Here is a 21,290-nt window from a genome sequence, read left to right as displayed (position 1 = left end):
AGGACCATATTCTTGAAATTAAAAATCCAAAGACTAATTTTAAATAAGATAAAAACTTAAAGACTAAATATGATTTTTTTCATAATTAAAATATGAGGAATTACAACGCCAATACCAATTACACGTGGGTTGGCTGGTATATACCAAACCCGGGTAAAAAACAGGAACCTTCTATCTTTAGTATATTCTTTTTTTCTCAAATCATATATATGCAAATCATTTTTAGAGCCTAATCAATACTAAATCCCTTGGCGGAACCGGAACGTATAAATATATTACCAAAGTCAATTTTTTTGGCCTTTTTTTATTTTTCTTTTCATAAAGTTTATTATAATAAACACAAGAATATTGGAAGCCCCTCGTCGCCTTTTGAGAACCGTCGATAGATCTCCCTCTTCTTCTCCGCTTTCTCCCTCCCTCGCTTCTATTAGGGTTTTTATTTTCGTTCTGAGTCACAAACAATCAAACAGAGACGGAGACAGAGGGAGAAGTACAGAGGAAGCCATGGACGATAGCTGTGCGGTGTGCGCCGAGTCTCTGGAATGGGTGGCCTACGGCCCCTGCGGCCACCGGGAGGTCTGCTCCACCTGCGTCGCTCGCCTCCGCTTCATCTGCGAAGATACCAGTTGCTGCATCTGCAAGACCCAGTCCGACGTTGTTTTCGTCACCAAGGTTTCAACTTCCGCTCTTCCTTCATATTTTAATCTCATAATTTCTGCGATTTTTCGATTTTCTTATAGTAGGTGCTGGTTTTGGTTTCAATTCAGGGTATTTAACGTTTTTTTTCAATTGCTTTGTGCTTCAATTTTGATTTAGGTTACTTAGTATCCCATAGGTATGTGTTTGTATGTGAAATGTGAGATTAGGGCTGAAATAGAATTTGGGTGTGTGCTGCAGCTAGATGGAAATAGTTCGCAGCCTTTTCGGTTGCTGTCAATTTGCTGTTTTGATTCAATTGTTTGGAATTAAACTCTTCGGCTTTCTGGGACAATTTTCTTCTTATTTGCTTGTCAAATATACAACCAGGCATATATTCTCTCTCTCTCTCTCTCAGGCATATACTCTCTCTATAGTGACTCAGTTATGAAGTTAGTGCTGAATGTTGAACTTTGCAGCTTTTTAAGCATAGCTTTCATACTTTTCTCTGCACTTCTGTGCAATGTGTTCAGTTTGGTTTCTTATAAGTTAGGTTCATCTGTTGATGACAAGAGGCTTCCAGAAGTTCATTGGTCTTGTTTACTATAGGTAATCATTAGAGGGTCATAGTTTCGGGATTCAGAAAGCTTATGCATGTTTAAATATTTGCTAATCAGCGAAGTTCTAATGCTTGCACTATTGAAAGTATTTTGAGGGTTGGGTGTTTTCAATAATATTTATGATTTGACATTGATGTTTAATAATTATTAGAAGTGTTAAAATACTTGTACACATCTAGACTGAGCTTGAATTGGTACTCTTTGTCCTTTTTTTTAGTTATTATTCCCCCGTTGATCTATTAATTTTAAATCCATGTGCTTCTGCGTTGTTGCAGGCCTTAGGAGATTATACAAGAATGATTAATGACTTTTCGGTCTTGCCATTGAATGTAAGGGAGGGTAGAGTGGGATCATACTGGTACCATGAGGATACACAAGCATTTTTTGATGACATGGACCACTACAAGATGATCAAGGCAATGTGCAGGCTTTCATGCAGTATATGTGATAAAATGGAGGGGCAGCCACAGGATGGCTCAAAGCGTCGAGCAAATATTAGGAACATTGAACAGTTGAAGGGTCATTTGTTCCATCAACATAAGTTGGTTATGTGCAGTCTTTGTTTGGAAGGAAGGAAGGTGAAATGCATATGCCTCACTTCTTCTATGATTCTTGGTGATGAAAGCCTCCTTTTTATGGTTTGCATGAGGAACTCACTAGCTTCGTTTGTGTGATACAGGTATTTATTTGTGAACAAAAGCTATATACTAGAGCACAACTGAATCAGCATATAAGCACGGGGGACACCGAGGTGGATGGAAGTGAGGGTGAAAGAGGTGGTTTTACGGGGCATCCTATGTGTGAATTTTGCAGAACTCCATTCTATGGGGAAAATGAACTGTACTCACATATGTCTACTGAACATTACACCTGTCATATATGCCAAAGGTAAAGAAGAAATCTGCTATATAGAAGCACAACCCTCTACTTTGATTGCAATAAAGACTAGTAGTGTTCATGATTTTTCACTCTGCTGAACACAGGCAGCATCCAGGACACTATGAGTATTATAAGAATTATGATGACTTAGAGGCAAGATACTTGTCCTTTCTTTCCCTTCTTTTAGTAACAAAATTGCAAAGATCCACAATAACTTTGTGAAGTCCTCATTTCATTTTTTTTAGCTGAGAATATTTGTTAAACAACTGGCTGTTTTCTGTGACAGATCCACTTTCGTCAAGAGCATTTCTTGTGTGAAGATGAGGCCTGCCTTGCCAAAAAGTTTATTGTATTTCTATCTGAAGCAGACTTGAAGGTGATATTATATAGCATGTGAATGTAGTGTGCATGAGTGCGTGTGTTCCTGTTCTTTATTTTGAATTTTTATTACTCATGGTTTAACTGTATTGCTGTAGGTTATTAATTGCAGTATTCTGGAGTTACGTCATGTATTGACTGTTTGATTTTTTGTATTCCAGAGACATAATGCTCTTGAACATGGAGGACGAATGTCACGTTCACAGCGTAATGCTGCTCTGCAGGCATGTAAAATCTCTCAATTGTTAAGACTGCCTTCATTTTATTTAATTTCTTCTTTCCGATCTTGGATCATGAAATCATGTGTTGCTGCTTTTTGTTTAAATTAATCATAAATATTTTTTTAAGAGTTCTATTTCTCTGGCTATTTTCTTTGTTTGTTTTTCCCCCTCACAGATACCAACTAGCTTTCGATATCGACGAAGTAATGAACAAGATCGTCGTCGTGGAAGAGGACGGACATTTCAACTTGATTCTTCTGAAAATCAACTTTCTATGGCCATTGAAGCAAGTTTGGAGACAGCGAATGCAGATCGTACATTTCATGATCCATCATCATCATCCAGTCTGCAAGTTACTCCTGATCCTGGGGATGCAAGTGATATTGATCCAATCATTCAGCCCTTTGAATCATTAGCTGCAACAGATTCTGAATCATCTTCGAGGTACCGGCAAGCCTTGGGAAGGGCAGGGAATGCACCTTTGGAAGAATCTTCCTTTCCACCCCTCCCCATGGCACCCAAAAGCAGTCGACGAAAACCAAAACAAGACTCAGAAGTTTTTCCTATTAACTCTATGGCAGCACATCTCCGCCGTCAAAGAAATGTGGCTATTGTTAATTCAGCTCAGGGTTGGCCAGCAGCAAGTCGTGGACCACTGCTACCCTCAAGTGCTTCAAACCAATCTAGACCTACAACAAATACAGCGCCTGTGATGTCACGTAGTTCTGGGCAGCCTAAAATGGACACTGGTAAGGGACCAGCAGCATCTAGTTTTGCGAGTATGGCTCAGGGTCGGCCAACTCATGCACTTCTATCAGTTGGCTCTTCAAGGGACTTGGGTAATACTGGTAGGATCAGCCACTCTGCATCAGCCCCAGATCTTGTGAAGAGTGGGTCTGTGGAACCTTCAATTTCTGATTTCCCTCCAGTTTCTGCAGCACAAATGCACAAGTTGCCCACAAGTAGCCAGGCTTTGTTAAATGTGGAGGATGTTCAGACTGCAAACAGGTCTTTGGTGGAAAGGATTCGTGCTGCTCTTGAATTTGACGAAGACAAATACGCTGTTTTTAAAGACATATCTGGACAATTTCGCCAGGGTTTAATTGACACTGGAAGATATCTGTATTATGTGCGGCAATTTGGCTTGTCACATCTCATTCCTGAGATGGCTCGGCTCTGTCCTGATCCGCAGAAACAGAAAGATCTTGTTGAGACCTATAATACTAGTTTGCAGAGCAATGTTTCACAAGCTAATGGTTGGGGCACTGGCAAAGGCCCTAAGAAAGGTAAGGGGAAGTCTGTAGTAGCTGAAGACAGTAATTCAAAGGATAGATTAGCAAAGAACTTTTTAAGCACCGTACAGCAACTGCAGTCGAGCTACAAGCCCTCTGAAGAACAGGAGGGGTTATCTAAGGAGGGGTACCGTGCTTCCAAAGGCCAATCAAGCATACCGATGGATGAGCAGCATATGGAGCCAAGTACTGGTAGTCAGCCCTTAATGAAGCTGAGGGGTAAAAACGATTCCCTATCAGCTGGTAGTGTATCTGATCAAAATATAGGGGATGGTGGTGGAGGGAGTAAGCAACGAAAGAAGACTCCGAAGTTCCTCAGAGCTCGATTGGGTGATGGATCCGTGGCATCACTTTTAGATCCCAAAAATGATTCAGATCTGGAAGCAACGGATGAGAGGTTGGATGGTAACCAGAACACCACTGGAGGGTTGCCTGTGCGCGGTGTTTGGCGAAGTGGAGGCGGCCATAAACTCTTCTCCTAAGCCGCTTTTCCAGGAGAGCCTATAACTCTGAATTCCAGTAGTAGTTTCTGTGGAGTACAAGAATTACACAGTATCAGAATCACAATTGATCTGGCAAACAAAGAGAAGGATTCTATTTCTTGCCTTGATTGTCATGTGTTTTTCAAGTTGAGATGGATTGTCTAGTTCGGCCATTTAGACTATATGATTTTGTGGCATGGTATTTTTGAAAGACAGAATGTTGCCTGAAAGGGGTTTTTTTTATTTTTTATTTTCGACCTATATAGGTGTATCTTGGTTACCGCAAATGTTCATATACGACACTTTTCTTGAATATATATAGTGCAAAGGTTGAAGTCTACGACTCTACAATATGCCTTGACATATTTTGATTTGTAGTTGATTTTTATTTTGTTTCGAAAATTATAATAAAATGAATGCAATTGTGATTCTTGCTATCCAGTACAGTAAGTGCAATCGGTTCTGTTTGTCTCGCTGTAAAATATTTTTGTTGAAAAATGTTTTTAGTGAAATTGCAGGAAAACGATTTCAGTTGAAAGCATTTTTCGGCGTTTGGCTTGTACGAAAAATTGACGATGACGTAGATTTCAAGCATGAAAAATGATTTACGAAAAAAAAAAAAAAACCATTTTATGTTGTTTAAAAGAGGTTTTTCTGGTCAATCGAAAATGTTTTTAGTTTGATCAAAATTTTCAATCGTATCAAATATTGGAAAATATAGAGAATAAAAATTTTACGTCAAAACAAATGAAGCCTTAATTTTAAAATAACAGCATGGAAAATTGCATTGCATTTTTCATCCATCTATATTGTTGAATTTTAATTTTTGGCCTGAGGTGGTTGTCATCATGTCATGCATCTGTCGGGGGTCAATGGAAGTTTGCCGACCTCTATACAATTAGCTTAAACTGGTAGAAAGCTCCGATGGAGGCTTTTCCTACATTTACAAAGCTTGGTAACAAAATCCGTGGATTCAATTTGATCCGGTTTTAGTTGTAAGGTTCGTTTGAAATTGCAATTTCGTAGACAATAAATGTAATTTTAAATTAAATCACAAAACATAAATCGTTTGGGAACTGAGTTTTTAAAAATGTAGAAAATCTGTTTTTTTTTTCAAATCGCATGTAAGATGGTATTTTTTTGAAAGCTCAGAATTTTAAAAGTTAATTTGCGATTTTAAAGGCTAAACTACAATTTTACCTAACGCTTAATTGTGTTTTTAAAATCAATTTTTTTAAATCGCACATTTTAAAATCGTTAATTTAAATCGCACTTCTTTGAAATCGCAAACCCAAACAAATTCTAATTGAACCGTTGGAAGTGTGCCTTTATCCTATTGTGGGAGTTGAAACTTGGAGCAACTCTCATAATATGATACACAGGAATTTAGGAAATGAGGAATCAACTTCAGTTCTAAATTGGCAATTAATTAATCATGATTTTTTTTTAGGAGAATGCTAGACATCCCAATTTTTTTTTTCTTAAAAGTTGATCCCTAAATGATGTGTCATAATCTCACGTGATCTATCATTTAGAAAAATGTGTTACAATTTCATAGAATTGTGATACATCATTTGAGAATCAATTTTTGATAAATAAAAAATTTGAAATGTTTAGCATTTCTCTTTTTTCTAGGACAGTATTCGAGGTCTAATCGAAAACTTACAGCAGCTTGGCAAACATATATGATATATCAGACCTAGATTAAAAGAACAATCCCGGCCACCGAGGAGACAAGGACTATTTACGACAACGTACGTACAAATTCAGCGTTCACAAATATGATTTTGTAGCAGAACCGAAGGTTTTCTCGGTGCTGTAACACATGTATAGAAATCCATCCTCATCCTTGAAAGATTCATAAACAGTGTCCATCAAAGTAGCTGCAGATCAAAATCATAAAAGAGAGCAAATCAGAACACAAACACAAATAAAGACTTCTTGCAATAAAATCGACTAAAGACGAGGAAGACAGGATTTAATGGCGCAAATATTATACCGGTTTGAGGTAAGGTATTCTTCACAAATACAAAGAGAGCTTTTCCAGGGCCCAAATGAAGTCTGCTGCTCAAAATGTGAATGAATAGCCCCACCGACATATCTCGAGGAACAAGGTATCTATCACCAAAGAGAAAATGATCAATATCTATCACAAAGACGTTAAACTCAATATTAGAACTGCCTATTGAAGTATCATCGTTCGAACTCTTTGAATTTTATATTATCCGAATGCAGTAGTCCGATCGATGGCGAATGTGTATATATTATATAGTATATCATGTTTTACTCCTTTCGCATGTCTTGGACAGCTCATATATATAGAATAGCCAATGCCTCCAGTTTCTGCACTAGAGAGTACTAGAGAGTCGGAAAAAGAAACCCTTGTTCCCCCATCGAAAAAGAAGAAAATACTGAAAGCTGAGAATCATTAAAACCCAGTCCTGGAAACAGGGCAAAGGATTTGAGATACCCAGATAACAGGAGGAAGAAAGTTAATTTCTTTTGTTTCACAACAAAGCAGAAGGCAGATAAGGACTTTAGATAAGCAAATATTTTAACAAGGAGATTTATTATGAAGAGTGGATTCAAATAAACTCATGTTCAATACAAAAAAAAAACTCATCAACTTGACTTACTTTTTCTTTTCCATCTCAGGAAGATCACTTTCTGAATACCTTTCCACAATTACCTGCAACGAGTAATCCATAAAATATCCACCCCCTTAAGAAGCTGAAAAGAAAAACAAAACAAAACAAAACAAAACAAAAACAGTCTATGTTGGGCCCTATACATACGGGAACTCGGCCGGGGTACTTGGTGAGGATGTCACGTGATTCCTCGTATCTTTGCTCTGCAAGTGGATCCCAAAGAAAGAAATTATCTTTTCAGACTGAACGAATACACACAAAACGAAGAGATAGAAGGTTTAGAAGAGAACCCAATAAAGATTTGGAAACAGACCGAAAATGAACTCATCCTTGAAAGACATGCTCTTCCCCATCTCCGTTTCCGTGTGCCTCTTTCTCGCAGAGCAACAGAAAGATGAGGAAGAAAACGTGAACAGATAAAAAGAATAAGAGGTTGTAGAGAAAGAAAAGTGACTTTGAAGGAAAGTTTAATACAAATACCTAGAAATATCAACGAAGCGGGGATAGCTCAGTTGGGAGAGCGTCAGACTGAAGATCTGAAGGTCGCGTGTTCGATCCACGCTCACCGCAATCTCTACCTTTTTTCCTCCAATTTCACTCCAATAAAACGGCATGACGTTTATATATCTTGACGGCACTCATTATGTCCCTGCGCGACATGCCGTTAATCTAAACCCTTTTCTTTCTCAATTCTTGTTCTCACTGAGCTCAAAAACCTCAGCCAGAGACTTCAAACCCCGCGCAGTAGCGGCAAATCACTGTCGTTTTGCTGACGACAGAGCTTCAGAGCCATGGCGGAGCCTCCAACTCAATGGCGCTTGCAGACCGGCCAATACCTTGGGGAAATCTCAGCACTATGTTTCCTCCACCTCCCCTCCCACCTCTCTCCTCTCCCTTACCTCCTCGCTGGTACGCTCTCCACATTCTCAAAACCCTAATTCCTCATATTCAAGATCACATTTTTTTTTTGGTAAGATTTTGTTATTTGAACAGGTTCGGGATCGCAAATCCTGCTTTATGATTTGGACTCGGGGAAAGCGATAAGGTTTTTCCATGTCTTCCAAGGGATTCGCGTGCACGGTATTGCTTGTAGTGAATTCGTTCGGTGCACGGAAGGAACTGTTTCCTCTAAGCTTGCTTTTGAACTCGCTGTGTTTGGTGAAAGGCGTGTCAAAGTGTTTAGCTTGGTGATTGAATTCGCTTTGGGACCCAAAAATGGGTCCGGGGTTTGCGTGGATTTGGACCTGCTGCACTTGTTGCCCAAGTTTAGTAATTGGGTTTTGGATGTTTGTTTTTTGAAGGTATAAAATTTTTATTTTTATGCTTAAGATACATTTAGGAACTCATGCTTGATTGTTCTTACTCTGTTCTTGCTTTGCTTTTGGATTGGTTGCAGGGATTTGTAAGTTCTTTCAATGAGGGGTGGCATTGTCTTGCAATAGGGTGTAGTGACAACTCTGTTCATGTTTGGGATATGTCAAATTCTAGTGTGCTCCTTCAAGTTCGGTCTCCAGGTTGCTTCGCCTTCCTTGTTGGAATTCCAACTTTCGTATTTCTTGTATTGCTGAATTATATACTGGATTGCCTGCTTGATAAAACTGGCTATAATAATTGTATAGGACCCCCATTTTTGTCATATTTCTTTTCGTTGAGTGAATTTTATTTTATTTTTTGTTTAATTCTTCTTTTCTTGTTTAATCTTTTGCTGAAATGTAGAGAGGTGCCTTCTTTATTCCATGCGGCTATGGGGTGACAATGTTGAGGCTCTCCATATTGCATCTGGTACTATTTTTAATGAGGTGGCTAATCTCTTCTTATGATGCATTCCTCTCTATTTCATTACTTTCTGTTACTGGATTCTAGTTTTTTATGATTTTATAATTGTAGTTGACGTTTTGGTTCCATTGAATAAGCTCACATACACACACATGGACATTATAGATGAGTCTTGGTTCATCTCAGTAATTATGGGTAATGATAGATAACGTACTTTCTCATATAGGATATGAGAACCTCTTTATGTCAAGCATTGTAATTTTTATGATATTATTATTATTAAACATCCCCCTCCTATTCCAAGGAAGAATACAAGGACAGGGAAGGAGTCCTTGGCCTGATTTTAGTCCTATGCTGTTAATGAAGCTGGTTTGTGTTCTACTTGGGACGACCTTGCTTATCTTCTTATCACCACAATCATTATAGTTTTTAGTATCAGTGTGTTCTGGCCTCGGTGTTCCTTTTATTCTGAACTCCTTTTTTGATAAGTTCTTTTATCCTGAACTCTATGAAAAAAAAAAAAATTGGGTTTTGCCAGATTCTTGTTTGGAAAGTGGTTCCTCAGTATGATGCTCCATCTTTGACAAATCCTGTGGAAGACCGTATTGACCAGAGCAGTCCATTCTCCAACCATGTCTGGTTTGGTTGTCAGCAGTTTGAAGCTGTTCATATATGTAAACTTGCTGGCCATGAAGGTTCAATCTTTCGCATAGCATGGTCCTCTGATGGATCCAAACTGGTGTCTGTCTCTGATGATCGTAGGTGAATTAGTTTCTTAAGTCCTACCATTCTAATCGTTTATAGTGTCCTTTTTCTAGAGGAGCCATTCCATGCAATAACTGGTTTCTTGATTTGTGCAGTGCTCGTGTCTGGACAGTTCATACTGGAAGGAATGGATCTGATAAGGATGGAAATTCTATTGGCCCTGACCTTGTTGGCCTTGTGCTGTTTGGTCACAATGCCAGAGTATGGGATTGCTGTATTAGTAATTCTGTAAGCTTGACAAAATCCTTGTGCAGTTATTAATTCTTCTTCTTTTTAAACTTAGGAGTAAAGAAAACAGATTATTGAATGCAGTTTAAATTTCTGGAGCAAAATTTTTGTTTTAAGTGGGTTCTTAATCCTTTTTCTCAGAATGCAAATTATTTATATTTCAGTGAAATTGTTTAATGGATAAGATTTTTTTTATTTTTTTATTCCTGTTTCTGTTTATCATGTTAAACTTCTGCATGTGTTCATAATGGAATTTATTTTCATCACCATACTGGGTTTAGACTTAAGATACATTGACAAATCAAAACTGGTAATCACGGATAGATAGATTACTTTCAATGGTTCAGTTAAAGTTCAAAGCAATATAGCATATCTGTATATGAGAACAGCTTCATCCTTTCTTTATTGTTATTTCATAGTATTTTTTATTTTTTTTATAAAAAAAATGTTATACTGGGCAATGTCATATTAAAACCAACAAGAACCAGGATCACTCATTTTCCAGGAAAAAATTATAGTTTTTTTTTTAAAAAAAAAAAAAATTGCTTTGGCTGTTCAGAAATATAGCCTATCTGTGAACCATAAGCAGTCATATTTTGCTGATTTTTGCAATGTCTTATCTTTGTTATTCTGGGCAGGGATCAACTTTATCTCTGTACTATAACTGGGTGCAGGGGGTATTGATCCATCATTGATCCACACTCATTTTTCTTGTTCTTGATGAATATTCCACACTCATTTTTCTTCATTTTCAGAAATGCTAAAATGCAATTTCTGACTTATGTATGAATTTTATTGTATTCTTGTTTTTTCAATAACATATGAACTGCTGGAATTTGATTCCACCTTCCCTGAGTTCTCTCAGTTGATAGTCACTGTGGGCGAGGATTGTACATGTCGAATGTGGGGATTGGATGGTAAGCAGGTTCAGATGATTAAGGAGCACGCGTAAGTCGCTTATGTGTTTCTTTCTTTTTTCTTCTTCTTCTTCTTCTTCTTCTTCTTTTGCATTGAGAAGAATTAGTTTCTTAGTATTGATGTTTAACCAATGAGCTTTAGCTCACATGGTACTTCCTCCCTTTGTAGCAAGGTGGAGGGTTAAGTCGTGGGTTCAAGTCCCACTGGGTGCGTGTGTATCTTGCCAATAAAAAAAAAGTTTGATGTTCTATGACTTAAAACTGTAACTATTTGTTAATATTGATAATTGATGATCCAAGTGCTTGACATAAAAGTTAAATGATTTGTTCTAGGATCCTCTGAACTTGCTGATGACAACCTTGATTCAAACCTTACAGCGGACCTTCATTTTCTAACTTCCAGATGTGATACTTCTTGATTGATTATTCCAGTTAAAATGTTCTTTTTTCCTAGTTGAGTTTTAAATTCAACTTGAAAATGAAATAAGGACTAATCCATGTCTGATTTTCAGAAAAACATTGTTGCCTCCATTCTTTTCCAATGGGTGAGAACAATAAAGATTGCATCATGTGGGTCAAACATGGAGTTGTAAAGTGAATTTTGAGTGACACCCAACACCATTGTTGTGATTCCGTAGGATCTCCTTACAATTCTAGGTTGGCATGACTGTAGCAAAAATAGTACCCGTACCTTCTTGACTCCAATATGTAACTGTCATGGAGAATATGAATCTATATCTAACAAATCTACATTATATTCATTTGTGTTGCAATAAAAATATAGTACCTCTCTTTGGTTGTTGTACAGGGGAAGGGGCATTTGGCGATGTTTGTATGATGCAAAATCTTCACTTGTCATTACTGCTGGCTTTGATTCTGCAATTAAAGTGCATCAGCTGCGTGGTTCTTTGTCTGGGGGCTTGGATGGACTTGCTGAGGTAAAAGAGGTTACTGAAAGAACAGAGATATTCACTGTTTGCATCCCTAATTCATCAGAGCATAATGGACTCATGGACAGGTAGCATTGCTTGATATCTGTATTTGCTTAGGATGCCTTAAATACTTTTGATAAGTAAAGAGTGAGAGTTGAGAGAGATGGAAATTCTGCTGTGTAATCTCTCTAAGAATAGTATTAGTTAGGATGCCTTAAATACTCAAAAAATACTTGATTTTTTACTATAGACAAGGGATAATAATGTCTTGGTCTAGAGATAACCTTGTGTAAAGTAATTGGAAATGTGGTTTTGCACCAGAACTATACTTTTGTCATGTGAACAACCCATGGGCATTGGTCGGGGAGGGTTACCTTAATTTGCTAGTTCTTGCCCTCTGATGTCCATGTTCCTTCAGGAAAATGTGGATGTGTCATAATCGTGATGATGATGAACAGTCAACTGGATGGGTCATTAAGACATCTCCATGTTGGACCTAATAAGTGGTGGTTCACAAAACTTCAGACACCCAACATACTTTGGTGTCTTTAACCACCTTCTTTATGTTTTCATACTGTTTTCTGTTTTTATCATTTTCTTCACTGTCTAAACTACTGGCATTGTTGGCCCTTCTTATGTGTTGCAGCAAAAGTGAATATGTTCGCTGTTTATGTTTCACATCTGAAGATACTCTTTATGTCGCCACAAACCGTGGTTATCTCTACCATACTAAATTACTGAATACCAGGAATGTAAAATGGACTGAACTTGTCTGTGTCAGTAAAGAGGTTCCAATTGTTTGTATGGATGTGTTATCCATAAAACCATCTGAGGTTTGTGGTGGTGTTGAGGACTGGATTGCTGTGGGAGATGGTAAAGGGTACATAACGATCGTCAGAGTTTTATGTGACACTTCTAGTGCTAAAGTGGGCCTCACATTTACTTGGTCAGCTGGAATCGAGAGACAGCTCCTAGGAACTTATTGGTGCAAGTCATTGGGATATAGGTAATGCATTCCTTCTATAATGATGTCTAGACTATCTGTTAGATTTTCTTTGCCTGAGCTGTGCAAGACCACATCCTCGTGCACGATGATGAAATCTGGAACCACATAATAAGCTTAATGTTGAAATGATTGTTTGTTAGAAAATGATGTGGTTTAGTTTTTTGTTTCTTTTGTTTTTTCTTCTTTTATTTTCTAAATCTTTCTCTAATGAGGCAAAAAAACATCATAAAGTAGGTAGTACGATTATCTAAGTGGTTCATCTGGCCAAGCTTTCCATGTTGGACTGTCAAATGACATGTCTCAGGCCAGATTGCTCTGTGCTTAGTAAAGATCATCAATCTCTGTTGTCTACTTTTTCAGGTACATCTTTACTGCTGATCCTAAAGGGATGTTGAAGCTGTGGAGTTTATGTGATCCTTCCCCATCAGTTTCTTGCAATTCTGCAAGGAGTTACAATGTGTCTCTAATAGGGGAGTTTGCATCATGTTTTGGAAATAGGATACTGTGTCTGGATGCATCTTTTGAGAAAGAGGTATTTGTTTCACATAATTTCTTCTCCTTTCTAATGTTGTTTGGATAAGGATCTTTGTCCATGGTTCTATAATGAGTTTTTTACTCAAATACTATGAATTAGTTGATATCCCATTCAAACTGGATTCACAACTTTTTACTAAGATAAAGTAAATATTTGTCAAAGTGATTAGTCAGATTTGGAGTAATGCTAGAAGTCCCTCGTGTGTCACTCTAAAAATGAGGTGGCTTTTAAAATCACCATTAAGCTTGTGATTGATCACTATTGAATTTTGATCAAATGATGATTTTAAAACCACCTTACTTTTAGAGGGTCACAAGAGTGACACATGAGGGACTTCTAGAATTACTTATCGGATTTGACATGATCTTGGCGGGCTTAAAGTGGAAAACATTTTAACACATAGTGGCCAGACTTTTTTGTTGGTCTGGTCCTAATTTCTCAAAGCTTTATTCAGTTTTTGCTACCATACTGTTATCCATATTTTCTACTCCCTCTCTCTCTCTCTCTCTCACACACACACACACACACACACACACACCTATTTGGAAAAATTAATACATCTTGATTGATAAAATAAAAGTAAATAGCTGTTTCTGAAATATACTGAGAAAATAGAGACTTTTTTTTTTCTTAGTTTTTCCCAGATATAGTAATATGAACTTCTCAAGCTAAAAGTGGATTCTGAATATCGATATTGTATCTCATCTATTGTCTTGATTCACGTTGGTGTTCATTTTTATTTTGTAGGTTCTGGTGTGTGGGGACTTACGTGGTAATTTGATCCTATTCCCATTGTTGAAGGGCCTGTTGCTGAATACATCTGTTGCATCTGAAGTGAAAGTGTCTCCACTAAATTATTTTAAAGGAGTTCATGGGATATCTAGTGTTTCCAGTGTTTCCTTCGGTAGATTAAGTTCCAATCTGACTGAAATATGTTCGGTATGGCCAGACTTCAAGCTTTTATGTAAAAAAAAATTATTATGTGCGTGTTTGAGGATTTTATTTATTTTGTTCTTTTGCTATTTTCTTTCTTGTTCAGACCGGTGGGGATGGGTGCATTTGTTATGTGGAATATGACACAGATCGGAAAACTTTGGAATTTATAGGGATGAAACAAGTGAAAGAATTGAGTTTGATTCAGTCTGTATCTGCTGAGAATGACTCTATTGACGATTTAGCAAGTGGCTGCTATGCAGCTGGTTTTGCATCAGTAGATTTTATAATATGGAATTTAATAACTGAGACAAAGGTACTCTCTGGTCCCACTGCAAAGTAATACAATTTTGCTTGTTTATTCTATTTGATGGCTGAGAGTGCATAATCGTGCAGGTTGTGCAAATACCATGTGGTGGATGGCGGCGCCCTCATTCTTATTATCTTGGTGATATACCAGATATGCAGAACTGCTTTGCATATGTAAAGGTTGTCAGTATGAATACTTCTCCGAGAAATTTTTCTATAAACAAACCATAAGTGGAGGCATGGTCTTCTATATTGCCATGTTACGCCCATGCAATTGGGACTATTTGCATTTAGAGAATCAATGCAAGTAAATAATCCTGACCAGTGGTCTATCTATTAGATATTTTATTCTATTGGATCATGAACATATATTTCACAAACTACTATATAGTTAGGATTCTAATGAGGTTGAATATGAACTATGTGGGACCCACATATGTTGTGTTGGTTTAGACCTGTGTCCAGATCTTGAAGGAAGAATAATCAAATTGATTTTGGGGGTTGATTTGGTGCTTCAGTATGATTTCTGATCAACTTTGCCGCGTTTTCAAAGCAAGAGTTGGGAATCTTCTTTAGCTCACATCCTTTTGTCTTGCCCCACTTCTAAAAGAATAATTTGGGAAGGTGTTGCAACTGGTTGCTCTCTTTACTTTGACACCTAATTGAGACCAAAAGAACACAGGCATATATGCTTTGGATGCTTGAGTCAGATATATCTTCTGCTACAATTTAATATAGAGCTTTAATATACTAGTTTGCTACTATCTATTGTCTTCTCGTATCTTCTTCCTTTTCTCTTCTCAAAAAAATTTCCTTTTGATTTTGCATATGATATAGCTTGCAGTAAGCTTAATTTTTTATGTATAGCCTGTACTGGAGACTAACATGTTAAACCATGAGCCTAGCACCAATTTCCTATCATTCCATTGGACATATCCGGTGTTTCTTTCTTATATATTCTATTTTTTTTTCAGGATGAAACGATCTACATTCAGAGAAATTGGATACTGGATAGTGAGAGGAAGATAATCCCCCGGAATTTGCATGTGCAATTCCATGGGAGAGAAATGCATTCCTTATGCTTTGTCTCAGAAAATTTGCAAGTCAGAGCTAATGGAAAGCATGATATCTTCTCTAGATCTAGTTGGATTGCAACTGGCTGTGAAGATGGAACTGTCAGGTTGACTAGGTATGACGATGCTCATTTCATTTTTAGACTATGACTTAACCATGGACAAGGAATCAATGCTATTATGAAATAGCATTGAGCATGTTTAATTCTGGTAGTATTGCTGGGATTGATGGGTCTAAGTGCAAAATACGGAATGTACCCCCCACCAGCCCACCCACCAACCCCACCCCCCCCCCCCCCCCCCCCCCAAAAAAAAAAAGAATATACATCAGCCCCTATCATTAACTCTCATTGCAAAACTTAGCAATTGATTTGGTCGATTTAGCTAGCCAGGCACTCGGCTAACCATGTGATGCTTGCTTAGATATGCACCAGGTGTTGAGAATTGGTCTGCATCAAAATTGCTTGGGGAGCATGTTGGTGGATCAGCTGTAAGATCAATATGCCCTGTGTCAGAGATACACATAGTTGCATCAGAAGCGACCGACATTCAAGATGGGAGGAACAGACAAACTGCTGACGCAGAGAACAGAGAGGATCCATTTTTGCTGATTTCAGTTGGTGCAAAGCGGGTCTTGACTTCTTGGCTACTAAGAAATAGAGGGCTAGACAAGGAAGAAACACTTGTTGATCAGAACCATCGTGAAACTGGAAATAGTAATAAGCTTTCATCAGGAGTGTCCTCATCAATGTCATTCCAGTGGCTTTCTACTGACATGCCGGCCAAGTATTCAAGTTCTCATAAATTTCCAGAAGACATTGAGAAAATATTTGGTGCAACAGAAGATGTTTCTAGTACAAAAGTTGGTGCAAGATCACATTTTGCAGAAAAGGAGAAGATGGACATAAAATCTTGCCTTGGAAGTAAATATGAAGATGACTGGAGATACCTGGCTGTCACGGCTTTTCTTGTTAAATGTGCTGGTTCCAGGTGAGAGGAGATTACTACTATTTGTTTTTCTGAATTATTTTTTACTTTTGACGTTGATAAAAAGATTTACTTTATCTTCTTTTCAGGTTAACTGTCTGCTTTGTTGTGGTTGCTTGTTCAGATGCCACACTTGTACTACGGGCTTTAATTTTGCCCTGTCGTTTATGGTATTTATGAAGGCACCAATATTGAACAATCTTGTTTACTTAATGATTCTTTTTACCCCCTCATGTCACTTCTCTCTTCATGTCCTACCTGTCATTTTTTGCGTTCACATTATTGCAGGTTTGATGTTGCTTTGTTGGTTCCTCTATCATCACCAGTTTTGGCATTGCAGCATGTTATCGTTCCATTATGTCTTCCTTCTGAAGGTTAGTCTGTTATTGGACTCTGTTTGGATCTAAAATTTAGCAGAAATTCTGTGGAAATCGTCTGTCAATTTTTCTGATAAAAATACATTATGAAAGTGTCCGATTTAGCATATTCTACTTTTGTTAGCCTTTTCTTTTCACGGTTATAATGAACTTAATGAAAGAGTAGTACTAATCAACGACTGTAATAATGAGTTTTGGAGTGAATGTAAACATGTTCTCTTTGAGACAAGGGGACTATAGATATGTATTCTAAAACCTACTACTTTTTCATTCATAAAGAACTATAAAACTATAAACAACACACTCCTTTACCATTATAGTTGAGAATTATAGTTATCAATGTCTTCAGTAATCACAATACTTGTTTACAATTTCCGTCACCAGTTTGAATGTGGATGACTCCTATAACTGTAGGATGTAGGATCTAGGTGGTCAGTCTCTCAGTAACTTAAATTTTAATTGCAATGCTAAATCCTTTATACAAGTATGTAGTCAGAGATTTTGTCTGTGCTTTAGAGAATATTTTTTATAGGTGTACTGAATTTCAGCATCCTGATGCTTCCGCTAATGTCCGGACTCATTGATTCACAGAGAACATTCAGAAAGGAAGTGCGTATATTGTGTTTAGTGGAGCTACTGATGGTAGTATTGCCTTCTGGGATCTGAGTGGAGCTGTTGAAGCTTTTATGCGGCGGCTTTCAACTCTTAAGGTAGAAAACTTCATTGATTGTCAGAGACGGCCACGCACAGGTAGGGGAAGTCAGGGAGGGCGATGGTGGAGATCATTAAGCAGTAGTCTATCTAAGAGAAGACCAGGCAGTGGTTCAGTCACCGCAAAAGCTGGAGATGGAACAAATCACAATATGCTGAACCATGTTACAAATGGAGCAGAATTGTTAATAAATGATTCTGAAAGTAGTCCCACAGCTTGTTCAAATGCTATAAGGACTGCTTCCGTTAAGTCAGAAGTGAATATAGATGAGTACTCACCCGATATATGTGAAATAAGGCCTTTACATGTTCTAAATAATGTACATCAATCTGGCGTCAATTGTCTTCATGTTTCAGATATAAGAGATTGTCAAAGTCCTCCCAGTGGTTTTCTGTTCAACATAATAAGCGGGGGTGATGATCAAGCACTTAACTATCTCAGATTTGAAATTTCTCCGATAGCAAAAGTCGTGGGTAATGATTTTATGACACCAAGCATCAGAAGTTCATTTAGTGGCCTTGAAAGGATAAGGAACCTTGTTACTCATGGAGAAAACAAGAATGAGAATTTTAGTATCGAATTCTTATATCATGAGAAAATTGCATCAGCTCACAGCTCTGCCATAAAAGGTAAACCAATGATTTCTTGAACTTGAATTTCCAGTTCTGTTGTAGGTTCTTCTGTTAGAAGTGAGCAAAGTGTTGAATGTATTTGTTTGAAATCATGCTTCCTTAACCTATCCTTGCTAAGAATCGTTCAAAAAACTTTTTTATCATTATAAATCGCCATGAACATTTGTTTCTTCCTTTTAGTTGCTGGTGATTTCTTTAATGCCTTATTGACTGATAACTTCATATTCAGAAATATTTCAGTACCAAATATCTTTTATGGCGATTGGTATTTGGTGATTGCCAAGGAAAAATATGAACCTTTTTGAACTTCTGGGCATGTCTTTTGTTGAGGAATTCTCACTACTAAAATATCAAAATTGGGTTTGATTTCATGAAGGTGTTTGGACGGATGGCTCTTGGGTGTTCTCTACGGGTCTTGATCAGTGTGTTAGATGCTGGCTTCTCGGAAAACATGGTAAACTAACTGAGCATGCGTATCTAGTCATTAGTGTGCCAGAGCCAGAAGCGTTGGATGCTAGAGTCTGTGGCAGGTGAGTCCCTTTAGGGAATCATTTGACATTCTGCAATTATTATTCTGATAAATTATTTTGTTGTTCATTCACATGATGTTTTTCATCTCTTATCCAGAAACCATTATCAGATTGCTGTAGCTGGAAGAGGGATGCAAATCCTTGAGTTCACTGGAATCTGTGAAATGGACGGGGGAGAATGAAGCGCTTATTTTTTCTTTGTTTTTTTGTGATTTTGTTTACTGGTTTAGATGAAAGCTTTTGACAGGAGAGCTGATCTTTTCAGCATTACCTTGTTACAGCAAACATTCATTGCTCATGACTGACAGAATGACAATCTAGAGTGAGAAGGGTCTTCAACAGCCATCTTGGTTAGTTTTAAAATCTGCAGCTAAGATACAAGTTTCCTACCCCTTACGAAACTTCTCTCTTGATTACAAGTGAACACTAGCCCATCTAGGAAGCAACAAGGCCTCATCTCCTAGCAATCACACCTCAAATTATGTATTGGTTATCAATTTTGGGATACTAGATTGACTTGTGCAAATCTAAGCCGCACAGCTTGATATATGTTTCTCTGTAAGAGTAATTTGTATGTCAATTTTGGATGATTAGAGGCTAATAAATTGATTAAATATTTGTACGAGCTTATGTTATGTATAGGCAAAAGATTAAGTAGCTACTGCAATTTTTGTTCATGAATTGGTGTCCACACTTTGCAGAAGCCCAGGAATTATTGTTCAGAGTGTCAGCAAGATGATCAGTGAGGCTCTCCAAAGGCCCTTGTCCGGTTACAATGGCCTGCACAAGAAACCCGAGCATGGAGCACATGAAAGTGCGACTGATGAGTGAGCCACGGTTGCTGGTGTGAAATATGTGTGATAAATTGGTCAATCAAAAAAGTAGTAGCCTATTAGACTATTTGCATGGGGAAAGAGCTGAGATGCTCAAGAGTAAGAAGGTGACTAGTTAGTGTACTGATATAACCTTTGAGAAAATTAACAACACTTGAACGTGCTAGCCACCATCCATCTTCTCATTGGCTTTTGTATTCTCCATGTTCTCAACCAAATCCATGTAGACTAGTAAAAATTTCGGGTTGCTTTGTAGGTTAAACAACCTCTGATTTTTTTTTTTTTTTTTTTTTTTATTTTTAAAAAAAAAAAATAATAAACAATCTCTGATTAAGTTGACTAATTGTCTCTAAGATATCGTACAATGTGGGACCAGGAGTTGCACAACTCTTAAATTGTATCAATTTTTTTTAAGCAAGATGGAGACGCACAAATCCAAATGGGTGTAGATGGATTAGCACTCCATAATAAAAGCCATAGACAAAAACAAGGAGACATCTATGCACGCGTCATCCTCATCCTCATCAGGCTTTGTTTTGTGGAAAAAACAAAAAAAAAAATCTCCGGGATTTATATATATGATTTATGTGTGGGTTCATATTTTTCAAAGTCAATGAAATATAGTCTTCATTTTGAATTATAGAACCCCCCGACAAATAAAAAATAGATATCTAAATAGACCATGGAGAGAAAAACGAAACAATTTTTTTTTTTTTTTTTTTTTTATTAAAAAAATATAAAAATCCAATCAATTCAACAACATTTCCTTTGCTTTCCTTCTTTTCCTATGACCAAAAAATTCCCAACCCCTATTATCAGTACATCAACCTTGGACAAAGTGAGCAACTACCACAACAATAAAAACAACCTCTCCAAACGAAAGCACACCTAAACTAAAATATATATATTCTGCTACCAACCTCTTCAATTAGATGAGGATATTGGATAGGTTGAGGTTGTCCATTGTAAGCATTTGAAAAAGGCTTTCAAGCCCTAATCTACTCGATCAGGTGGTGTTCAAACAATTCAAAATCACATCTTCAGACTGTTTAAATATATGTTCGAGCAACCAAACCATTAATTACATTGTACAATAAACAATTTCATTGCATGAAATCCTTATTATAACCAACCTTCCTACAATATCCCTTTTTTTTTTCTTTTTTTTTTTTTTAATTACTATTACTATTATTATTTTGGGTGAGTAGCACAAGGTTTAGAGATGGTGTCCTCTGACAAGCCACCCAACCAACCACATACGGCCGCTACGTGCCGGCCCGGCCCCGCCCCCCCCCCCCCCCCCACCCCACCCCCAACCTCGTGGGAATGCTGTTCGTGATCAATACATTGGTCTTTCTTTTCTTTGTGTCTGTGGGAACCGTACCGCACCTAAATCAAATCCCTACTGCCCCCACTTTGTCTTCCATGCTATGTTGCCTAGTGCCTAGTTGTTGCCATCTCACTTGTGGAGCCAAAACCCAATTGATTTGCTTAGCCTGTTTGCTCCTGCTAATCAATTGAAATTAGCATCCTCATGCTTAGGTATTGTTCTTCCACTCATCATAGAATCAAGTGCTTCTCAAGTGCTT

At 37.6% G+C, this 21,290-nt stretch overlaps 3 protein-coding genes and 1 non-coding gene across 6 annotated transcripts; 3 read left to right on the top strand and 1 right to left on the bottom strand.

Annotated features, from left to right (window-relative positions):
* Nucleotides 1-335: 335 nt before the first annotated feature.
* Nucleotides 336-4,846, top strand: LOC133851410 (uncharacterized). The gene is made up of 7 exons (XM_062287829.1): nt 336-672; nt 1,532-1,834; nt 1,936-2,144; nt 2,240-2,288; nt 2,422-2,511; nt 2,675-2,737; nt 2,910-4,846. Exons 1-7 carry the CDS (start codon nt 505-507, stop codon nt 4,506-4,508), a joined length of 2,481 nt encoding a protein of 826 aa, XP_062143813.1. The 5' UTR covers nt 336-504; the 3' UTR covers nt 4,509-4,846.
* A 1,334-nt stretch (nt 4,847-6,180) lies between these two features.
* Nucleotides 6,181-7,595, bottom strand: LOC133852215 (autophagy-related protein 8i-like). The gene is made up of 5 exons (XM_062288916.1): nt 7,470-7,595; nt 7,304-7,359; nt 7,145-7,197; nt 6,508-6,626; nt 6,181-6,391 (listed from the first exon to the last, which is right to left on the bottom strand). Exons 1-5 carry the CDS (start codon nt 7,507-7,509, stop codon nt 6,282-6,284), a joined length of 378 nt encoding a protein of 125 aa, XP_062144900.1. The 5' UTR covers nt 7,510-7,595; the 3' UTR covers nt 6,181-6,281.
* A 58-nt stretch (nt 7,596-7,653) lies between these two features.
* On the top strand, nt 7,654-7,726 carry TRNAF-GAA (transfer RNA phenylalanine (anticodon GAA)). The gene has a single exon. It is a non-coding gene; the product is annotated as a tRNA-Phe (tRNA).
* A 96-nt stretch (nt 7,727-7,822) lies between these two features.
* Nucleotides 7,823-19,493, top strand: LOC133851743 (uncharacterized). Of its 3 annotated transcripts, none has more exons than XM_062288299.1 (20): nt 7,823-8,065; nt 8,150-8,457; nt 8,553-8,670; nt 8,873-8,955; nt 9,471-9,694; nt 9,793-9,925; nt 10,791-10,873; nt 11,651-11,860; nt 12,421-12,780; nt 13,141-13,312; nt 14,063-14,254; nt 14,355-14,564; nt 14,645-14,737; nt 15,532-15,746; nt 16,054-16,620; nt 16,707-16,787; nt 16,906-16,991; nt 17,586-18,335; nt 18,715-18,868; nt 18,966-19,493. In XM_062288299.1, exons 1-20 carry the CDS (start codon nt 7,948-7,950, stop codon nt 19,048-19,050), a joined length of 4,242 nt encoding a protein of 1,413 aa, XP_062144283.1. In that variant the 5' UTR covers nt 7,823-7,947; the 3' UTR covers nt 19,051-19,493. The 3 variants fall into 3 exon arrangements, with proteins under 3 accessions (XP_062144283.1, XP_062144282.1, XP_062144284.1); XM_062288298.1 differs by having other exon boundaries at nt 14,645-14,740; XM_062288300.1 differs by lacking the exon at nt 7,823-8,065 and having other exon boundaries at nt 8,316-8,457; nt 8,873-8,938; nt 14,645-14,740.
* Nucleotides 19,494-21,290: the final 1,797 nt, after the last annotated feature.

Source organism: Alnus glutinosa, chromosome 12, assembly GCF_958979055.1.
Source record: "Alnus glutinosa chromosome 12, dhAlnGlut1.1, whole genome shotgun sequence".
Classification (NCBI taxonomy): Eukaryota; Viridiplantae; Streptophyta; class Magnoliopsida; order Fagales; family Betulaceae; genus Alnus; species Alnus glutinosa.
This window is presented reverse-complemented; position numbering and strand designations above follow the sequence as displayed.